Source organism: Homalodisca vitripennis, chromosome 1 (assembly GCF_021130785.1).
Source record: "Homalodisca vitripennis isolate AUS2020 chromosome 1, UT_GWSS_2.1, whole genome shotgun sequence".
NCBI lineage: Eukaryota > Metazoa > Arthropoda > Insecta > Hemiptera > Cicadellidae > Homalodisca > Homalodisca vitripennis.
In genome coordinates this window covers 34,629,376-34,653,801 of record NC_060207.1, presented here as the reverse complement: position 1 = coordinate 34,653,801, position 24,426 = coordinate 34,629,376, and the positions used below count along the sequence as shown (strand labels likewise).

The window sequence follows — 24,426 nt, the reverse complement described above, 5'->3', positions numbered from 1 at the left end:
TTTCAGCAGTTCTACAGACCGCCAAAAACAACTGATCAGGAGAAATTCACTACCTTTTTCCAGAGTACCAAAGATGGCGTAGTGCTCTGTTGCTATTGCAGGACAAGAGCAGGTGTTCAGTAATTCCCTCCTGCCCGTCACACATTCTACAGAGCAGATCCTGCCCGAGAATGCAGACTGTGAAGATGCCCTCAGGTGACCACATCTTGTAATTATATCCACAACCCGAGAAGACACCAATCTACTTAACAGGAAGTCAGGTGCCACTCTGGGAAAAGGTGAGTGTAGACCATTCTGTCACCACTTTGTCTCATGTTCAGCATAAAACCATTTCAAGACATTTTCAAAGGATGGTAAAAATACCACAGAATGGTTGAGGCTTTATCAAGATGGAAACTGAGCCCAGGTTGGCACAATAACATTCTTGTGAAAAGTCATCTTCAGTTAGCAGAAGTTAAACCGAAACTGCCAATGATATACATTCGCCTGTACTGGTACGTTGAGAGTTTATTGGAGCAGAGCTGTATCGTGGTTGGCTGAAGCTTAAGCAACCGACGACCAATAGGACAACCCGTTATCAATATGGCTTCAGATATAGATATATGATTCATTGTTACACACTTTAATGAATCTGGTCCATTAAATGTATTTAAGTAATAGTGAGCATTTCTCTTGAAATGAAGCCATAAAATTAAACTAACCAGCCAGAATGAAAATGATTATACGTTCTATGTTTAAAATGTATTGTCATAAGATTTTATAGCAGTAACAAGATTTCCTATCTTACACACAGTTATGCTTTAAAACTTAAAGATACTAATTCTCTATGTGCTTGAGGTAATGTTGGCCTAATAGTAAAGTAGGCTAGATTAGAACCATTTTAAACATAATATTATACTTATAGTTATACTTGAACAAACACTCAATACCATCTGCATACTTACCACATACAGATTCTTCCAAATCCCGTTCCATTCTCTCAACACCAATGTAGTTTCTCGTACAACAGGATCTTCCAGAGGAGTAACAGTTTCAAATGATCTGGAAACACAACAGTTATTAAAGCAATTCAGACACTATGAATGAATTTCATACCTCAAAAAACATGTTTGATAACCTTTTTAACCAAACTTTTAAACTTTCTTTTGTATACATTTACCATACAGTGTGACTTTATCATAACTTGACTGGAGCCACATAATGTATTTTCTAGCACATAAAAGTTTAAAGGGACCATTGCAGGAATCGTAACAGAGAGACAACTTTTATTAGCTAGATATTTTATTACAGTCTTAATTAATGTTCTGCTTTTTATGATTTTAAAAGATAATTTTCTTATATGTATACAGCTACATAGTAATAAACAAAATCATATCTAATTACATTGTGTACAATAATAAATACTAGCAATGTTTTTTAAGTAAGTACAGTTTTTATGTATAAAATAATCAAGTAAAACATCTGTAACAATTTTATTTTTATAAGAAAACACACAATTAATATTAATACAGTTTACATATATAAAAAATAATATTATGTACTGTTGTTACAGAAGATTAACACCTAACTTAACACCAACTGCAATGCGATTATCTTGACGCTATTGTTGATCTTCAAAATGCTTCTTCTGTGAAAAAACAAATGATAGTCAAAGGGCATTAAATTGAGGCTGTTTATGGGGAGGAAATTGCTAGGAAATTGTTCCTAGCAAAACGCAGTAGTGAGATCTTGAGTTCATTTTATCGCATCTGGGCAGATATTATCATACAGCAGAACAAATCTCTCGATAAAAATCTCTCGAGAAAACACTTCTTGAAACTGAGGAAACTCTTCTGATAAAGAAGACATTGTGAAATGCCAGTTCATTTTCATTCTATCATTCACTTTCTGTACGAAATCGGTCATGATCATTGAGGGCTGTCCACTCCATTTCCCATCAAGAACATTCTTTCAGTCATCTTTTAAAGCTATTACCTATTTGAATGTCATTCAGTCACTCATAATGTTTTGTCCATATGCTTCTCAATTCCTATAGTGAATTTCAACTGCTTTACTACCAAGAAAATAAAACAGCACATACTTCACAATCAGCGGGATTCTCAGTTCATGCAAGCATCAGCAGCAGAACTTAAAAACGGTACTTACTTAAAAAAACATGCCTCATAGAAACAAATAAAATTTATTTATATGATCACATGTAATTTATACATTTACTATACTTTGGCATGAGAAAGTTCCCACATAGGTTGTAACCTGTGCATGGGAACTGGGTCCATAAAGTTGAAAGGTATAGTACAAATAATAAGGTACAATTTGTAACAAATACACTGCAGTTAAATTGTAGAAATAAAATAAAATTAAACAATCTTAACTTAAGCAAAAAATGTAAATAAAATCTAATCAATTATCAAAATAAAATGTAACAAAAATAATAATATGTACAATTTAAAAATCTAAATGGGGGAATTTAAATTAAGTTTCTTTATTGGTGTAAAAATGATTTGTTTATTTATAACCCAGATTTGTAGTTATGTATTAGTCAAGATATCCACCTGAGATTGGAATTAAATTGCAGATCTCAAAACTAAATGTTACTGATTTTTGTGAATGTTGAGTTTAGCTGGAGTCCTGTTTTTCTGAAGAAACTCAAAATGAACTCTTTACATTGTTTCAACATCTAAGGCACCTAGACTACAAAATATAGTGTAAAATAGTTGTGTGTGTGTGTGTGTGTGTGTTGTGTGTGTGTGTGTGTGTTCAATTTAGAAAACTGCACTGTTTAGAATCCAACCAACAATGTATATTGTTTCTCTGAGGAAATTAACAAATTTGCATTTGAAATATAATTAATTTGAACTAGAAGTGCAAAACCTGACCTAAAAATTACTTGCAATTTTGCTTAAACTCTGGTCCTCTTAATCATGAATACTGAAAAATAGGTACTAGATGCATGATATATGACTAATTCTATTTTTTAAATATCGTAGCACACTATCGTATTACATCACAAGTGCTCTCACTAAGAAAGCTAGGAACTTCGACTTTAGAGTTCCTTTACATTGGTCTAAAATAATTCAAGTGTTACTGAAATTGTGGGAGCTACTTAATCAAATATACAGAACGTTACTTAAAAATTGCGGGCAAAGCCAGGGGTATGTACCAGTTCATTTATAAAAGAATACAATACAAAAACTTAAAATATTGTTTAATAAACAACTTAGAGAAGATTACTCTACCTACAATCAACCAATATTTTATTTATAAATAAAAACTTACACTTCTCCTTCCACTTTACATGGCTTGATATGTATATAGCTGCCAGGAAAGATGCCCTGAAATAAGGAAACAAAAGATAATTATTAAAAGTTTTCCAATAAAAATAATATTAACTTTGATCAATTATAAACATTTAATTTGTGGACTTTGTATAGCAATAAAACTAGTATGTGTTAATAATTTCACCATTAAGCATCAGAATTAAAAGATACAAATTTTGTTATAACTATGTTTTTGGGAAATTAGAACACACAGATATGTGTACACATGAAAACACACAAATCAACGTTATTTTGAGTGCTGTTAAGAACTGACACTGGTTCAAATTTTAGAGTCCGCATACAATGGAATATTAACATTTCATTTTTGCAATTCTTTCTTAATTGATAACATGTTAAATTTATAGGTAGGATAATTAATTATGTTCATTGTGCCATTTTTTGTCAAGTGTACAACTTTACTTCAAAGATTTTAATTTGTTATCAGATTTTAATTGTTAATATACCCCTCACAATTACATTTAGGGTATATCTTTCAGAAACTTAATTTAAATAACATACCTCTGAGAGTCTACATAAACGTGTCTATAACATAAACTCTTCAAGACAATCTAGAAGGCAACATTATTCAAAGTCTAAAAATATTTCTTTAGTGTTAGAAAGCAATAATACAAGATTTTTATGAATATTTGTTTCAAACCAAATACTCTTTTCATCTGATTGACTATAAACAAGAGTGTTTATATAGACATAGATTAGTTTTTCTGTTTCGTAAAATTTCCTGTCAACCTGCCTCAGCAAAACTCAATGAAATTATACAAGACCTTCCCTCTGCCATCTTTTTCACATTACAGAAAACTCCATTAATTTTATCCATGAAATATACAAAATTACTTAGATTATTGTGTAGTTTTGCGATTATGAAAGACTAGAAAATTACAGTTTTGTGTTGGTGAGTTTAAAACAAATAAACAATTCAATTTACTTTCTTAAGACTACCTATTTATTGTTTTGCCTTACCTTATAATTAAATAACATTTACCTTAATAGTTCTGTTTTTAGTAGCGAAACCTCGATACCATCCTGAAACAAAGAGGATATAAAGTAAGTCTACAAGCAAACAATTTCTATGCCAATTAGTTGACGTAACAGTGTACATTATTTTTCAAACATACAGCAGTGTCTAGATACTATTTCATGTTACATTATTATTGTAGCACTTGTGCATATGTTAGTATGTGAAGCAATAAAAACCCGTTTCAGTCTTGGACATCTTTTGATATTTACATTCGAGTTTTTACAATAGTGGCTGTTCATAGGTTTAAAAAGGGAACAGATATTAGGTTTTCTCTAAGCTAGCAGGCATCATAGAGAAAACTGAAATGGTAATTAGATTCTCAAGTCAATTTTGTATAAATTTTTGTTAATAAATACTTTTATACGAGATGAGTCAAAAATCTCCCGGAATCTTCCCACTTGCCAGTGGGAAATTTGTTTTGCACCAGTTGGAACCTCCAAGAGAGAGAATATGTGTAGTGTTGGTATCACTCAGTTGCCTTTTTTTACTTGTGGAGAGTCATTCTATGTGTCTGCAAGTTAACCTACCTAATTAAAAGTGAACAGTAATCAAACATTCAATACTCTGTATTGCTTCACTTTAACACTACTTTAAGGAATTTCAAAAATTGTCTTGTGAAATGGCTGAAGCAGTGGAAAAATGTTTTTAAATTATTTAAATGACTAATTTTTAATGATCCAATCTTTTTTGTTTTTAATTATTTATTATTATTTGTTGCTATTATTTACTATTATTTATTTTAGCATTAAGTTTTAATTTAATACCAAACATAATGTAGAAAAGTTTTTAATTGCATATTTATTTGCATTTCTCTATAGTGGTGGAGTTCTGGACTGTAAACCTAATGGTAGCGTTATTGTAAACCTTATCTGATTTTGTCAATGCATATAATACGTGGGACGACAATAAATGATTCTTGACTCTGTTTCCTTTTGATATTTCATGATAAAGGCCTGCATGAAATCTACATTCCATCCTGTGGTAGAAGAGATATGTGGCATTCCAACTACTTTTGAGATAAGTGATAGTCTGGATCTCCATCCAGGAATCACTTTGAAATTAATAAAAATCTAAGTTTAAGGGCTGTAGGTCAGAACCCTCAACTTGCACCAAAATATTTTCTTACAGAGAACCAATTAAGTATCAATAAACATATATGAAAAACCCCATATTATTTTATTGAGTATTTTCTAAGAATACTTGCTTTAAACCAGTAAGTTAGAACCCAAAAGCGAAGACAATAGCAAGTTTTTTGTATGCATCTCCATGATACCATGAATGTTAATGTAAAACTTTATAGTATTTATTTATAAGATATCAGTAGCTTAACTTTAAACACCAGAGGAGCAGAACTCTAAAATCAAAGAGCAGAATAATTTCTAAATGACCACCATGAAGTAACAGGATAATAATTATCGTTATGGTATTTTGTTGTCTAGTTTATGAAAATTTGGTCATTTTTATTCATTTAAAAATGAGAGTGAACCTGTAAAGTCCTATGGCAAAATCGTGTATACTCAAAGTTCTATGACTTTTTTTTGAATAGCTTCAACAAGATGTACTGAATAAATTAAATATTTATACGATTCTTTGTTCACACTGTCTGAGGCAACAATAAGCAATTGTTGCAATTGTCCTCAGTAACAAATAAAACAATAATTATATGTGATAATGACACATTAAAATAATTCAAAAGAAACTCTGTATATACAAAAATATTCACATATATGTACCTTGACATTCTTCCAGAATTTGGACTGTATCTCCAATTTCCAGGGGTAGGCCGAATCGAACGTCTCCATTCCAATTATAGACAGCTGCAACACAAAGACAGATATAAACAATAATGAATAAAGGCAAAAATTTGTCAAATTCTTTATGACAGAATTATATTAAATTGTTGGCCGAGTGCTTAGAGAAGACCCTACTGCCAGTTAATGACAAAATACAACATCTGTGTGAGTCCATCTGTGCTCTGTGGAGTTGATCTAGAGGTTTAAATTTAATGTGAAACTCCACTTCTACATCAGTAATGAAAGTGATGGCAACTATTGGTCCATTGGGAGTTCCCACTTCTGTCTGTCAAGGAGGTGACTCTGTTTACAATGTTCTCATAAGTAACCATGATGGCAATGAGAAAAATAAACAAATTATTAAACTTAATATATAGAGAACATTAATTATATAACATTTTTCAGTAACATAACAACACATGTCATGGAGTTACTCTGTTACATGGGTTGTTTTATAAAAAGCTTGAACACTTTAACTAAACCTGTAATGTCATCTTCATGGCAAGCTAAATGGAAAAGGACACACCATTTTTTACTATGGGTTGTTGACTAGGATTATAGATAAAAAATGGATTGGTGATGCTTGAATTTCATATACGTTTGACAATGAAAGTTTCTATTACCTAACTTTCTTGTCTGTCTGTTAAGTACAAATTTAGTTATAATTAATTTAAACTAACTTTACGAAACCCTAGACTCATCAAATTTAGAACATATCCACACTCTGAAATGGATAACATTTACATCATATTAATAAATATAATTTATTTATATTTATACTATTACAATAAACACAATAATTAAAAATTGTTATCTATTACTATTCTCTATATATGACCTTTGTTGTCACCTCTTGAACCGCCTCCATGGAGTCGAACCAATGTCCTTTGAGCTCCCTTTCCATTCGTAGAAACAAGAAAAAGCCTGATCTGGACTGTAGGGGGAGGGGGGTGAGGCAACGTTGCCACGCTGCTGCACAGAAATCGCACATTGGTCCATTGTCATGGTGAAGTTTCTAATTCTTCACAATGGCTGGTAGCAAACGCATTACGCAAATTCACAGGTGTGTCAGTACATGCATATAAAACACAGCATTTACAATCATTCCAGTAGGCACAAACTCCTTGTGAACAATGGCCATGTCGGTCAAAAAAAAACAATAATCATGGTTTTGGTTTTGACATCCGAGCTCAGACCCGGGGACTCCTGCATATGTCATTCTGAACTCAGACGTTTTGTTTCTGGGTTTTACTGCAACACCCACAACTCACCACAAAATTGCCACCCGCAACAATTTTTGTTGCTCGCTTAAGACTTTCGGCCACAACTCACCACAAAATTGCCACCCGCAACAATTTTTGTTGCTCGCTTAAGACTTTCGGCCCCAGCTTCGAGCACGCTTCCCTCATCGCAAGTCCCCTATTACAATGGTGTGGACGGTTCTGACTGAAAGTTCGGTATCCTCACTAATAACGGTGATGGTTAAACACCTGTCAGAGTCCAAAACTGCTCCCTTTGGCCACCTGAGCATCGGTTCGAGCGGTCATCGGGTGTCCGATGTGGTGATCGTCTTTGACGAGGTTCTTGCTTTCTTTAAACATTTTGTGCCACTCGAACACTCTTGTGCAGCTTAAGGTATCATTCCCATAAGCCTGTTTAATGAGTTCAAGGTTCTCCAACACGGATTTCCCAAGTTTAAAGCAAAATTTCACAGCGAAGCGTTGCTCGACGGTCCACTCCATGCTGGCACAATGACACCATAAAAAATACATGTCTCAAAAATCCACCTTCTGTCTCCATGCATGCCCACAGGAGACTGAATTAAAGTGCACTTGAGTGGTGGAGGACCCCTCTACCGAGGCCGACCGGTTGGACATCCCTCCACCGAGGATACAACGAACCAGTCCCAATACTATATGAGGTGTGGCTATTAAATAACAAGACTGACGCTGTATACAATTTAATTTTATACATAATCTCTTATTGTCACTTTTAATATACACTCCTTCTCTATCCCTAAAACGCTCCATATGAATTTTCCATTGTTGGAAACAGTGCTGGAAGTCACTATTAATGTGGGCTTAAAGACTCAAATCTTGTCCCTCTTAATGCAGATTTCCCAGGAACAGGTATACGTCACATGGTCATAGCCACAACTGAACAACTTGTTGATTAATGGTGATTGACACATGCTGCCTTCATTTGCAGCAGTGTGAGTCTCGTTATGTAATAGCCACACCTCGTATATAAATGTCCATTGAGAGTCGCTCTTCAGACCATGATGTTGTACACTGTGTGGTGAACGTGAACCCTCCCTTACTAGTATTTAATCCTCAAATCTAAGGCTTCTAAAAAAACCAGTTATATTTGAGAGCAACTGTTCTGTTATATCCTTTGGGCTTAAGAGATAAACTCCTAGGACCTTTTTCCTGAGTTTACAAACAACAGAAGTCAATTGTGCTCTGCTGATTCTTATACTTTTCCACAGAGTCTGCATTCATCCGTCTGGCTTAAACCCACCTTCATCAAATGTTTCCGAAGGGGGCTATGTCCTGTTCGCATTCCAATTACAAATCGTATATCCTCATTGCTTAGTTAGAATTAGAAACTAGTCCAACTTTTAGCATACAGAGAGATAACATATTTGATTACCTGAGTCTTGAGGCCTTTCTCCATGTCTTGGATCTGATTCTCTTTTCCCAGGTAGTAAAGCTTTACTGTAGGAGAAGGCTACTCCAGAACCCAGTTCTGGCACTACCAAAAGGCTTTCAAAGCCTATTTTGGCACCTTCGCTACTTCATTTCCTGGAATGTCTTCATGACCCGACAACTTTCTCCATCTTTACTAGTTGCATTAGAGTATTTTTCCATTACCATACTACCTTTGAGGCAAAAGAGTAGACATAGGCACCATTAAAGCTGCCTGACTGTCAGACAGTATTAAGTTCTGCACTTCTAAGTCCATTCTGGATGAGCCTTCTGGCACATTTTTTCACCTTATGAAGATCAAGCAGCTGCCTCTGAGACAATCAGTCATAATTCTCTTAAGCAGACAAAAAGTTTGACCAATTTCAACAAGAACTCTGCAGTCTAAGAGAAATAAATCCCTATATAGTGCACGACGAGAAGATGTGACTGGCCTCGACACTGTACTTCTAAGATAGAGCCATACTCAATGACTGGTTATCTCTCCATATTTTCTCAGCATGCTAACCACTCTACACAGGAACTTTATTTACTACTAAAGCTCCTATTATTTATTTGCTACTATTAGCTTTATGGCTCTAAAGCCATTCCTCTTTTACAACCGTATCAGGCTTACGTAATTCTTCAGTGTCACGGTTTAAAACTGTTGACTTGTTTAATTCAGTTCATAATTCAATAACAATTTAAGATATAAGCAGAGATTTGTTAATGAACTTAATAGAATTAGAGTTGCATGACAGGAGTTCACTCCTATAAATGATTTTCAGCTTAGAATAGCCTGTAACCATTATGACAAGCAGAGCTTATAACAGCATTAGACAGCATTTATTTCAATTCTTACATAAAATTTGACAGATTTTATTAACAACTAATAATAATAATATTTTTAATAATCTTAACAAATATTTGTTAACTCTATATTGGATAATAGCCAAAGGGATAAATTAATTCAGAATTTGTTTATACTGTTACAGACAAAATATATGTACCACACAGTTAATTAAATGAATTTAATTTAATTAAATATTAATAACTTTAGAATGCATATTTAGTTACATTCAAATTTAGAACTTGTAAGTACACTGAAAGAATAGTCATGGCAAGTTGCCAACCCAAGCAGCTTACAAGGTGTAAATTATTAGCTCTTGTATAACATAACCCCGAGATAATATAAAATAGTCACACTGTTTAAAAAATATTTCAAAATTGTATGTATTTAATTAACTATCAATTTAGATAACATACAAAGAAAATATATTAATTTAAAAATACTGTATAGGAAACAAACCAAGAAAAAGTGTGTATTTTTTATTTTGTTTTATTAAAAGAGTTTAACAATTTATTAGTGCTATAAATAAAAAGTTCACTTAAAGAGTAGTAAAATTTTTGTCATTTAGGTATTAGAGATAATGACACAATATGTTAGTCCCTTACCCAGTGGTGTAAGTAGGACTTGACTTTGGGTGGAGGGAAGTGAATCTGATTGAAGACCACATCACACAGCGGGTTGTGGAATAAATTTAAATAAATCTAAATTTTGATACATTAGATAGGCCTAATTCAAAGTGAAACATTTAACTGTTGCATTTCAAAAAAGTTAGAATACTTAGTACAATATTTTATTTCTTTATAGGGATCTTGGAGGGGGATCCATCCCTCTGACTCCCCTCTCCTCCATAGTTACGCCACTGATACCTGCTCTCATTTAATTACCTGAAATAGTACATACACTGCAAATGATCATGTTATCTCGTTTCTCTTATAAGAGTAAAGCAGTGATTGAGTTTGGTCAACTTTTAAAATCACTTGGGATGTTTTGATTTTCCACCTTTTCATATTGATTTTGGCAATTGTTAAAATCCTATATGACTAGATAAGAGTGTAAATTAATGTTTAGGTATAAGAATCCAATAACGCTCACTATGCATAACTTAAATTTGGATGGTATTATGCATACGATCAAACCCCACAAAAGTTCAATTAGCTATGTTTTTGTTTTTTCCTAGGTTTATTAATATATTCAATATGCAACCATACTTACAAATTAGGAATCAATTTAAAACCATAGTTCCACCAAATTTATGTTTGCAATGAAGGTCAAATAATTGGATCTGTAATACATGGCTATATTATTGGAGTATAGCTATCTAGTTTTTTCAGTAGCTGGTCTTGTAATCATAAACATTTCAGCAAAATTTGGTATAATTTAATTTATGTGTTTTTGAGATATACATTTTTTAATAAAAAACACTTAAGACACATGGAAAACTAAGCATCGGAGACCCATGTTCATATGGTGAAATATGTTTGTCTTGACCTGAGCAATAACGTGGTATACCTTTGTCCAGAGAGTTAAGGGACACCCTGTATGAAGGATATACATTGGTTTATGGAATAGAAAATGTGCTATCTTGACAATTCAAATGAGAACTATGTTTTATCTTTAAATTGTTGGAAACAAAATATTTACCTTAAAATTACATTGGTAAACTATTATGACAACTATATGAAGTGTGGTAAATTTAATTTTTAAAACACGACATTGTGTTTTATTTAGAAGCATAGAAGTGTATATTTGTTAAAAAAGCTGTTTTACTAAAATCGAACAAGCTGATCAGAGAATAATAGAAATTTAATCTCCAGGCATTCTTGTCTTACTGGTTAGGATGTTTTCTTATCATACTAGATAGACTAGTTATTACCTTATCTGTTATGCTATATATAATATATATCAGTGATTACAATTTAAATTAGATTTCAAATGCATTCTGTTTTCTTTCTGTGGTAGGTCTGAAGCTCTAATCTGGAACCATTTATCACATTACTTCAGGCTAGGCTATGATGATTACTTGATAGTGTGTGAAAATGACATGCCTAAACCAGGATTCGAACCTGGTCCGCAGGATTTCTGCCTAGGTCAGATAGTCATTTAATGCTTGAACATCACTAAAAAATAAAAATACATATTTTATTTGTTAAATATTGATTATTGTCTAATAGAAAAGTATCAAATATTTTATTTTTTTTTTAAACCTGATGAATGTAAATCAAACAGGTTTGCATAAACTGATCATGAACTTTCATTGTGAGGTAGGCATCATCACTTTTTCAGCACATTAGATTTTCTCCGAAGATAGTGATGGCAAACTTAATACCGAAGCTTCTGACAGTAGAACAAAAGCAACTTCATGTTGAAGTCTCACAGGATGTGCTGGAATCCACAAACAGTGATTCCTACTTCATAATCACTGATGATAAATCTTGGTGTAGGGTTAAGACCCAGAAAAAAATGCCAGTTGTCACAAAAGAAGCGTTCTACATCACTAAAGACCAAGACTAAAGAAGACCTGTCAAGCGCACAGTAATATCAAAGTGATGCTGATGGGTTTCTTTGAATCCCATGTTGTGGTATACTATGAGTATACACCATAGGGTCAAACAATCATAAGACGAGTATTACAGTAGTCCCATTGCTTTTGGAGGCTGTACGCCGCAAACGACCAAAATGTGGTTAACGGGAAATTGGCTTCTCCATCACGACAATGCTCCAGCACATTCCTCACTCTTAATTCAGACTTTTTGGGGGAAAAGGCAGATTTCTGTGATTAAACATGCTTCTTAGTCTACTGATATGGATGGCCTTCTATGACTTCTGGCTGATCTCTAAACTAAAGAGGCCATTGAAAGGAACATGATTTCAGACAAGAGAGAAACTTATGGTGCAATGATAATAGACCTAGACTCGATTTTGAAAGAGGCCTTCTTAGATTACTTCCAACAAACAGCACCGCTGGGAAAAGTGTGTGAAATCCCAAGAAGACTACTTTGATGATGAATTGGTTTCCAGGTATGCCAGCGTTTTTCCCCACCAAAGATCAGATACAGCCCTCATATACCAAGATTTTGCTACTATTGTTATAAAAATGTTAATCAAAAAATTTATTTAAGACACTAAATATTAAGTTGTATATGAGTGAGATTTCATCATATATATAATCATAAAATCACGTTTTGCCGATGTGTCTGTTTTGCAGATTTTAGCCATTTTTTACTGACACATTGAGACCATATGTTTAATAAGGATTTCTTCCAGTAGTTCCAAATTGAATGAGTACAGCAAGTAGGTATACAACAAGATCATGTCAAATTTCCAAACATCTGAATTACAAGTAGCCAGGATCAGCACTACGCAACAAATGATGGCCAGTGAAAATTGTGAGTTAATTACATTCATTTTATTATTAAATAATAACAATACACCTTACAGTTCATTAAGGATATTTCTCCGTCCTAGTAAGTGCTAAATATATTATTTTCTTAATCAGTCTTGCATTTAATAAAAACATGAATAGACCGTGAGGAATTTCCAATATTTTTATATTTCCAATAAACTGTCATACTGTGAATTAAAATAAACAAGTACACAGTTGATAATGTCTTATAAAGGACAAATAAAAGTTTATTTACTCATACATTTAAGAATGTTTCATTTGATATACTACTGTTTTTATTGTTCTCTGTTTCACCAGACATTCTCTTGTACTACATTAATGTTCGAAAACCTTATAAATTTCCTCTGCAAAGAGATACAATTATTTGTGTTGATAGTCAGTGACAGCTGGAGTCAAGAACAGCTGAAAGTTATGCCTACATCTTACTCTTGTGGTAACAGTAACTCAGAGTAAACTTCTGAATAAAAATAAAGATAATGCATTTCCTGCCATGTCAGTGTTTGCTTTGTTCCACTATCCTTCTGGTATCATATAAACTAATCATTTAAGAAGAATAAATCACCTTTAACACATCATACTATGTAAATACAGAAAATTCACTTTTATGTACTAGGTTAAGGTAAATAAAATAAAAATAAACAAATAATCTAACTAAATTAATGTGTTTTAACTACCTTGGCGGCTAAATGTTGTACATAATTTACATTGTTTAAAGGTCTATCAAATATCAATTATGCTAAACTTCTTTGTTATTTATTGAGTAATCATTTATATGACAAGTACATTATCATAACATATAACCAACCAAACTCTTGTTACTCTCATTTTAAAATACTATATTATGATTGTTTTGTATTTTTTTAATTAATCTAAAATAAAAATACAAGACATTTTTATTTTGTTATTGTTAATTGTTTATTATGCTGATCTGAATAAACTATATCCATATTCTAAAAACTATGAGTCATCCTTTGAGGATAAAATAGGAATAATTGTAAACACCTAACATCATCCATGGTCCTTATAAAGGAATTGGTCTAGAACAAATATTCTGACTTAAACATTAATTTAAGTACGAAATTAACTTTTTAGATAGTGTCATAATCATTTTGAAAACTGTTTCTGCAGTAAATTTAACCATTGGTATGATAACAACACTATGTCTGTATTACATGAATTCTATACAATCTTATCATATAGTAGTTCTACACTCCTATTGACCATCAAATTGAATCTAGTATAAAAGTATTGTATTTGTTTTTACCATACATTAAACCATAAATTAAAATATTAACTCAAATAAATAAGCTATCCGAAACCAACAAAAACATGTAATTTTGTAATTCATAGAAATGTTGCTGGTCAAAAATAATAAAACATAAAAGTTATTTGAAGTTGTTGCCAACTGCTGTTTTGATACAGTACTTCAATATTATTCAATGTTGATAAAAGTATTTAGTTTTAATTTCGGAAGTTACCAATTCCCTTTTAGCCTTATTCTGCCCGACCTCATGGCCACTCGCCTGTGCAAGGATCTCATCAAATGAAATAATTTGAGTGGGTAAAGTACAAGATTGACAGTATTGATAAAAAATGCAATGATCACAGGCAGGTTTGAAGCTGCGCTATCACTAACTCAGACCAAAAGTCCAAAGCCTTAGACCTTAGGACCACTGACTCACCCCTCATTAAAGTGTTTAACTCCTACATCTAAATTAAAACACCTAGTTTTCAGTTATAAGATATTATTACTGTACATTAATTTTAAATAGATTTCTCCAAAGTATAGTTACATATTTTAATAAGCAAATTTATTGATTTCCAGATTTCAATACAACATTGAATAATATAAAGTTTAATTAAAATATCACTCATAGAATAAGACTTACACTTCTAATAATTTTATTAAGCAAAAACAAATGTTGAGGTAATTTGTAAAATGTAATTTTTATTGACTAATAGTAATAAAGTCATATGTTGTTTTGTCAATTTAAATTTTTTTTATTTCAGTATGCCACACATTTTTATTTCGGAGTTAAAAAAATGTTTCTTACTTACTGATATATTTGCCACTAGCCGTTACCGGCGGCTTTGCAGACAATTATTGAAACTAAAGTCCTACTTAGTTAAAGCAGTTACCCTATTTCAGGGTGTAAAGGTTGTCATAACACAATTACAATCTTAAAAAATTAATTAATAAACATCATGCAAGTTTAGAAACTAAAGCGAGTCGAAAAAATGCACTTGTCATAAATTAAAAAACTAATACAATTATCAATCCATAAACTTTTTGACGGCACCGACCACCCCTCACAATAGCAGCAGCTCCTCGAAGCTTTAATAACATTGATTGGCCAGCCATTTATTAAGTTTAGTTTTAAAATTGTTTGTATGGGCTAAGTTCTTCAGGGACAGATGTAATTCTTCAAAAATATTTCCTACCTATATAACTTGGTTTGGTTTCATATATTTTGTACAGTGTGATTTAGAAAATGTGTTTCTACAGTAAGTGTTATAATTATGTTTGCTGATATTTGATTATTATAGCTTATTGTTGAAATTACAAGGAATGGTTTCGGATATATAAATTGAAGATGGAACAGTTGTAAGCTTGTTTAACCAGAAAGAACTTCAGCATGATTCATTATACTTCAAATGTTGGTATACCTATTTGATTTTTTTGTCAAATAAGATTCACTGTAAATTTTCTTTTTAAGAGAAACCCCATTGTATGATTGAATATATAATGTGAGAATGAAAGAAAGCGTAATAACAATTTAATGAAAGCTGTTTATTTTTCATTATGATGAGATATAATTGATGAGTTCCTTCCAATTCAGAAGAGAATCTACTTTAACACCCATACATCATTAGCTTCTATTTCAGTGTACAGAATTATAGTCATGGAGTTATCAGGGATTTGATTGTTTTTTTTTTTTCAACTTAAAATTTATATATTTGGTCTTTGAAGGATTTACTATGTACTACTATTTACTATATAGTAAATTTTATAAAAATGTTATAATTTTATAAATGTTGAATTTTTTTATAGTATTTTGCTATATAGTAATATTTTATAATATATATATATATATATATATATATATATATATATATAATATTTTGGAAATAACTAAAAATCTGATTGACCAAGATATATGTGTCAATTTCTAGCAATGAGAGAGATATTAATATTTATTATCGTTGTGTCATCAGCATAAACAATTTTTCACTAGGAGCATGTTTAGTATTGACATTGCCAAAGACAAGGAACAAGGGAGGGTCCAGAATAGAACCCTGAGGGACTCCAGTCCTTATATTGTCGATATCGGAATAAAACTCTGAAGTGGCTTTTGTTTCGGTTGTGTGATTTATCTGTTCAAACTAACTTCTATTGTGTACATAATTTGCATGCCAATCCAAATAATGGCTGTGTATGACAGTTTTTAAAAGTTTTCTTTTTAAAATATCAAAATGAACAATATCAAATACTTAGCTAACATTAAAAAACATGCAACAACTTTCCTCTTAGACTCTATTGCATCAGTTAATTCTTTCAATAAATTGTGTTAATGCTGATTTATTCGATTTATTAGGTTCGAAGCCAATTTTTTGTTAATGTTATTCAAAGCATACATCAAGAAGATATTACTTCAGTGTTAAGGTTAATATGATCAGAAGTTAATGAACTGACTCTTATATAAGATTTTCCGTATAAAGGAGTATTTCTGGTTTGAATCAATTATATTTCGATGCCAAAGCCGGGAATGCCTGTTGTATCGATCAAGAATATATATACAGCCTTTGTAATCTACTTCTAGTCAAACATATAAGCTTATATAGGTCTGAGAAACCTAAGATATTTTCAGTGTCATACAGCCTGCCTGCCTTATTATATCGCAATAAAGAAACTATAATAAATACTTAAGTATGAGAAGCCTACTACAGTAAAAAAAAAACATTCCCGGTATAAGGGAAAATCCTTACTAAGTTCATGCAACATTTTAAAAATAATCGTATATAACAAGTTTTGCATTATAAAAGTCTTGCTGTTTTTCAGACTATAGTCTAGGAAAGAATGGCTCGTTGAGAAATGTTAATTGTTCATTCCTCTATTTTTCTGTAAGCCACTGTAAAAATTCCATATCATAATGTCAAGGAAGCCTACCAGTTTTGAGTACCTTACATAAAAATATTAACAGTTTTGTTTTAATTTTATTTTCAAAAACTAACTTTGTACTAAGTATTTCAAATGCATTAGATGTTTTTAATTTGTCATTGGCGCAATCTGGATTAAAAGTTATAGGGCAACTTTGTCTTGTTATCTGCACTCTACCACTATTGATCAAGCACTGTGTACTTGATATTAAAAAAATTTAAATGTAAACAAATATTTCAGCTTCTTTGATGAACTTCAGCTGAGACATCAAAGAAAATTAAAAAGTGTCAAGTGTCAACAACTGTTTAGTGTCAGTTAAATTTGTATTATGAAACATAAATATTATCATTATTTTTCCAAATTCTAGAGTATTCTGGAAAACTTTCCCCACCTTTCTCCCCATACAAACTTTCCTTGCTTTTCAAAGAATATTTCAATAATAGGATAAACCAAATAGGTTCAGCCTTTCTCGAGATTAGCGCTTAGCAACACATTTATCAATTCATTTAAGATTTGTTGGCTATCTTGATTTATGCTACAAAATTATTGTATGGACAAGGGTTGCAGTGTAGCAAGACTGCATAATAATAACTTTTTTTGTTATGTTTTCATAACTGAGTGAGGCAATTTTATTTTCTGTAATATAATCAAATTCCTTATTTTTTATTGAAAAAGCAATATATAACAAACAAAATTTCTCAAACCAGTTAAAAAAAATAGGTCTATCAACACATCAGAAATAGATAAAAAAAGTTCTAGGGTTAAAACTCTGGGGAATTACAATGCGTACTAAAACTTTTCAAGTATTGTCAATTTTTCTTGATACGCTCTGTAAACAATCTAACTGCGTGACCCACATATCCTCTAATGTTACACCATATTGCTATTCAGTGCTTTAAGTATTTATTAAACTAATATTACATTTAATCGTTTGAAAAACTCATATAAATATAAATTTATACAATATCCCTCAGTATAAAGAACCGACAGCAATCCTTCTCGACAAAATTTATATTTTAGATAAAAAATCGTGATTTTACTAGGCTATGTAAATAATATACCAAACAATTGTTTTAAAACCATTTGAACTAAAAAATCTTCAATTAATTGTTGAACGGGTAAAAAGTATACATTTAAGCCTTGGAAGTTTGGGTACTCAAGGTGTCAGAAATTTCAAGAAAGTTTTTTTATTTACACTTAATCAATTGTTATAGCCTGACAAACAAAACTGCAAAATATATTAAATAATCACGGTAATGGAGAAGGAAGATAAATCCATAGAATTTGTATTATTGTAGCATAATTTATTTATCCCACTTTGTTACGGAAGTCGGGATATTCATTGAATGCATGAGTTACAATCCATGCTCAGATTTGACTCTATCTACAGCTAGCAAGTAGGCTACATATGTTTTATGGCTGGGGAAAGCAAGATACAACAGGAAAGGAGGAAGCAGTTTATCACCAAGGTCAGTAGTCAGCAATTAGCACTCATCCAACCTGACCTCAGACAAGCCATATTCCTAACCTGACCTGTCTGTCTGTCAGATCCTGTACTAAAACATCTTTGCTATTATAATACTGGTTTGTCTCTAGAAAACTTTAGTGGGGTAAATTTCAAAATGTCCCAGAATCGGAAGACATACTAAAAGCAAGTTTTCAAATGTCAAGTGAAACAATAAAAACTGTATAATTATAGGATAATATTAAATAACTTCAACAAATGAAGCTAAAAATATGCATAATAAAAACTGTATAAATTATTTTACAGCACCATAAAAGTATAATATTTACAACTTAAACTTCAGTAGGAAAAAATAATACATGTTTAAATTTAAAATAAAACACAACGAAACAAGTTTGAAAGTACAAAGAGTAAACAGCAGTTCTGCAATACAATTTAAAACTGAGTAGCCAGACTAAGATACTCACGGACTGATGCAGTATAATGGGTTACTCCCCAACTGAAAACTTGTAACATCTATTGAGCGAATTTCCAAGTCTTAATGTACGAATACAAACATTTTTATTTCATAATATTCAATAGAAGTATCAAATTCAAAACCATCCCATACCTTAAATTTCTTTTTTTTTAATTCCTGCTTTTTGACAGTATATTTAGTGGTTTAAGAAAGTTTTTAAAAAACATGTACCCATACTTTAAGGCAGACCGTTGCTAATGCTAGTAAGGATGAGTGTTTATTGAAGATTCACTAGAGCACATGAAAAATAGATCTATCAGTAACTGCTACAACGTTAAAATGTGCATGTATAATATTGTTTCAAAAGTAGAACAAAGAAGTTAAAAAATTTAATTTCTTTTTACTATATGGCACCTTCAAATGATTAGTTTTATTAAACTTTATGAAGAAGTTGTTAGTCTCCTACCCAGTCTAACTAACTTTGTTTATGTTCATGGAATACAAACCTCAGTAGAAGCTTGTGAGAGAATCTTATCAAACATGATAAGGGAGAGAATTAATACTATACAAGGATCACAATATTGACTGATATAAGGATCACAATACTGACTGTCACAGAAAAAATTTGAACCTCTGCTATCTTTATCCTGAGACCCAAAGTTCATGAAGCCAAGAATATCTAATCATCAATTCGCACAAATTTGTAAATATTTCAAAAAGTAACATATTCTCAGTTTTTTAATTTATACTAATTATTTCCAATAAAAATTGTATTTTAGTTTACTTTAAAAACATCAAAGTACATTTTATATAATGTTATATTTATTATAATGAATTCAACCTTATGGTATCATAGGGCATTAAAGATAAAGAGAGCACAAACCTGTATTTAATGTTTGTTAAAACGTTTTGAAATTCTCACATCCAAATTTTTTTAGAACCGCCGGTGAAAGATATTATGCTGCTGATTGGCCAAGCAATAAAAAAGTTGTTCTGGACTAACTTAGAATGCCTACAAAAAAAAGGCATTTGATGACCCATTGTAAACTAAGTTTTTATTTTGTCCTCCACTACATGCTATCTGAAGATGTTACAATAATTCTGATACGTGTTTAAAATGTATCATTATAATCCAATATGAATATTGGATACTCACGCAATCTTTTCTTTGTATTGTGTGATTTTTCCCCTAACTTTAAAAAATATGTTGCTTTAAGTTGTGGCAGTATAAATTTGATTCATACTAAGATGAACACCTTGTACATCATTTTCAAGTTCTGATCTGCGTTTCAGAGTAAAATGTATTGCTCCACCTATTTAAAGTATTGTTTGTATTCAGATAGTAATAAAAAATAACAGATCTACAACAAACAACTTAATTTTATAATTGTAAGAAAATAGAATATTCCAAACCCCAGTAACTACAGAACTTCTCAGCATGAGTTTAAAACTTTTAAAGAAATATATATCCATGTTTTTAAAGCACATCAGTTCCTATCGAACAATCTTTATTTGAAAATTGCGTATATTATACAGAGAAATAGTTGCATATAACTTTTTAACAATAAAACAAATATGTATTATAATGCTATAATATATAAACATTAACAATGCAACTTATCACTTGTTTTAAAAATAAAGTGATAACAATTTGAAAACAATATTTTGAATTTCTTAAAAACTTTTTGTATTACAAAAAACAATAATGAATAATTTGGTATCAATATGAGATATATTATTTTGTTATCACAATGTTTGAGCACTACAAAGTCCAGAAATACATTCAACTAGGAAACTAGAGGAAGAGTAATATTTTTATTTACCCCATGAATAGAACATAAAACTTTTCAAATTAGATACATTAATTTAGAGGCACAATATCAATGCTGTCAATATTAATGTTTTAATAAGGCGCCCATATATTCAGTACATACAGGCATTCTAATAACTCAAAGCTATTGTCATGCATACCTCCGATCCTCCCCTCACTTGAGATTCTAAGCGCAATATAATTCCATTGTTTTCTGGAATGGCATTACAAGCAAACATCCTCTAGGCTACAAAGAACCACTCCATTACCTCTCCACAATGAGCAGACTAAATCTTCAAACATTTATTTAATATATTGAAATAAAAAAACTACGATTTTAAAAGTACCAAAAGATCAAGATATTTTAAGTACAGTTCTGGTTTTTTTTATCAATGACAACAAATACTTTGATTATTCATAATTTATTGGCCTGTTTGTTGATACTTGTTTAAAAAGATTTAAGTACAGTACAATTTAAATACTGCTTAAAAACAAATCATACTTAAAAACTACAGGAAGACAATAATTAATTGTCAATTAAAGTCCTAAAACAAATAATCATAAACAATTTAGTTAGTCATACAAATTTAAATTTTCAAAAAAAAAAAAAACATTTTTCTTGACATTTTCTTATAGTGTAGCCCATGTGTATCTCTCTTAGTTTTCAGCAATAATAGTAAATTCATCCCATAGAGAACTTAAAACTAGGCTTTAAGACAGCACTACTTACTATTACTTTACATGGTGATAAAACGTCCAAGAACATTGGGTTTGTATTAAGTGGTTTTTATTCAAATACCGTAGAATCAAAAAGTGATTTTAAAAGAGCACAAAGTTTAAATCTACTCCCTAATTTGAGACTACTTCTGTTGTAACAAAGGTTTCTGAAAAGGTTCCACAGAGTTCTACTTTACCAGAGAGTTTACCATCACGACTTCATTTGACTGCTACAAACAAGACTTCGTTTTAGCAGTAGCAGATCCTGTATTTGAGCAATCAGGTCATATTAATATTATCTACCTTGACTCCAAGATTGTGTTTGTAAAGCTTCCTTAGACTTTTTAATTTTCTACTAATCTCATTCCCAGAATCATATCTTTTCTCTATACATAAAAGACAAAACCCTCATTTACTCATGACTAACTCTGGAACTTCTCGATATCTCAGCAAGTTGAAATTTAGCATGTTTGCTTGATGACTTGAATATAAAAACGTTGCAACCTCTAGAAAAACTATATTTTTGTCTTATAATTTCCCAACATCCTACAAGGATTAATTTGAGACATGTTTATGATCTTAACAGTCAAAGTAAAGACTGTTCATGAAGATTAACCTCCCATAGGCATTGAAATGGGCTCCAATACCTATACTGTTCCCGTGTCCTAAAAATATACAACTGACACACATAAACCTTCTGCTCCAAAAAAAGCTCAAGCAATCTCATAAGAATCATAGGGATTGAATTAGATTGTAACAATACTTCAGTAACCACTGATTTTACATTAGGTTACTAATGGAGATTTCGTAAACATAGTATTTACCATATTAAAAGGCATTTCAAAATAAATACACTGTAACAAAAATCCAACACCTAGACTAGAGGACAGCAGAATGAAAACATTTTTAAAACATCATGAAACTTTATCATAAATAGGCTATTCCGATCTATAATTTATTTTCTAGTGTTTTCACGACAAATTTCAATACTAAATAAATCTAGGAGACAAATAAATTAGATACAATTAGTGAAATATATTTTTATATTAAGATAACAATTCCATTAATTGTTCAAATCTCCATATAGGAGGAATTCTAGGTACATTCAAAACAGTTGAAACGTGTTATGAATTCTTTGTTTTTTTATGAATTGGTAGTTTTAAGTTTAAAATAGCTTTTTATGAAAACAAAAACATGATTTTTAGAAGTGATGGTTGGTACAGAACTCCTAGTTCTGATTCTGTAAATATCTTAATGGATATATTTAACTAAAAGTTTTCAAAGAATTCTCTGTTAATTTTGTTCAACAACTTACCAAGACAATTCGTTCACTTTCAGAAACAAAAAAGTTGGAGACAACAAGAAATACTCATAACTGCCTTCAGGAAGCAAATAACTTCACAACATCCAGTTAGAGATAGGAACTATCAACCAGTCATCTTTATTTTTATTCCATCCTGATCTTCTGTTTAACCAAGTCCACAACTTTAAAGAAACAAATTCAAATAATTCTTTATGGTTAAATCTTCACAGTCATTCATGTTGACTTATCTATTTTTAATGGCTCGTATACCATAAAGTCTCAATATTGTGATATTTTTCAATTTTGAACTGAACATAGTCACAATTTTGAAAAAGGTTTATTGCACATCCTGATAAGGCCTTAATAAATTTGAAAGAGCCTTTGTTTGTTTGTTTTGTTTTCACGTATAAACTACTCAACCGATTGTACTGAAATTTTACATGGACATTCTTATGGTTCCTGGAATGAATATAAGCCTATTCTTATTTCGAAAATCCCTCCAGACTACGCCCCACTGGTCTTTAATGTAACTAAAATCTGATCTAGGTCTCTAGAGTTTTGTAATATTAATTGAATGAGCCTGTTTAATGTAATCAACTGTTCTGGGTAAACATTGTTTATTATTTTCACTTTTCCTACATTTATAGCTATTAAATTGTCGAAGGAGTAACCATAATATGTCATACCATTTAGATTTCAATGATTAGATAAATACTAATCTACCTTAGAAAATGTCCTAAAACACAAGATGGTCAAAATGTGACTCTGAAGACTCCCTTTAAAGCAGTTGACAAGAACTATGCTAGATGAAATTTTGTTGGACTGTTCTTTTGAACTTGTGTACAAAATGTTCTAAAATATATAAAAAACTGTTACTATAAATTTAAATACTAATGTAAAACCCATATTAATTCTCTTTTGACAGAAGTAGGCTTCTCTGATCTATGATATATATTTTCTTGATCAGGAAACAAAACAAAATCATCTATGGAACAAAAAATACTAAGAACGTAAAGTAAATTACAATAACCATAATTATAAACTTTTTGACATATTTTCTTGGTCGTGACAACAAGACAAACTCAAAATTGGTGTCGGAAGTATAATTCACTCAAATTAACAGTGCCCACAAATGTGCAATGCACACTAAGTTACGTGCAAAGCAGCGGGTAACTGCTAGCAGTGCAGATAAATAACAGACAATGTAGTCTAACTTTTACAATACATTTAAAGACTTATGAAGCCTATCTATGTTGTCTTTTGACAAAAGTAGGCTTCTCAGAGCTGTGTATGGACATATTTTCTTCCATATATGTATAGTTAATAGTTTAACAGCTGATAGTTAATTTGTTTACTTTCCAGGTTACAGAATGTAATTTTTTGATGCTAAAACGTAAGAAGTTTTAATAATATTATCAAATATTTCAGTGCG

The 24,426-nt window shown here is 31.2% G+C and overlaps 1 protein-coding gene across 1 annotated transcript in view; it reads right to left on the bottom strand.

Annotated features, from left to right (window-relative positions):
• Positions 1-24,426, bottom strand: part of LOC124359624 (dedicator of cytokinesis protein 3-like) — a 65,579-nt gene that overhangs the window by 5,772 nt on the left and 35,381 nt on the right. Inside the window, exons 2-5 of the mRNA XM_046812529.1 lie at positions 6,087-6,170; positions 4,318-4,358; positions 3,277-3,332; positions 945-1,041 (exon numbers count right to left, since the gene is read on the bottom strand). Of these exons, the coding sequence (XP_046668485.1) occupies positions 945-1,041; positions 3,277-3,332; positions 4,318-4,358; positions 6,087-6,170 (278 nt within the window). The remainder of the gene's footprint in view (positions 1-944; positions 1,042-3,276; positions 3,333-4,317; positions 4,359-6,086; positions 6,171-24,426) is intronic.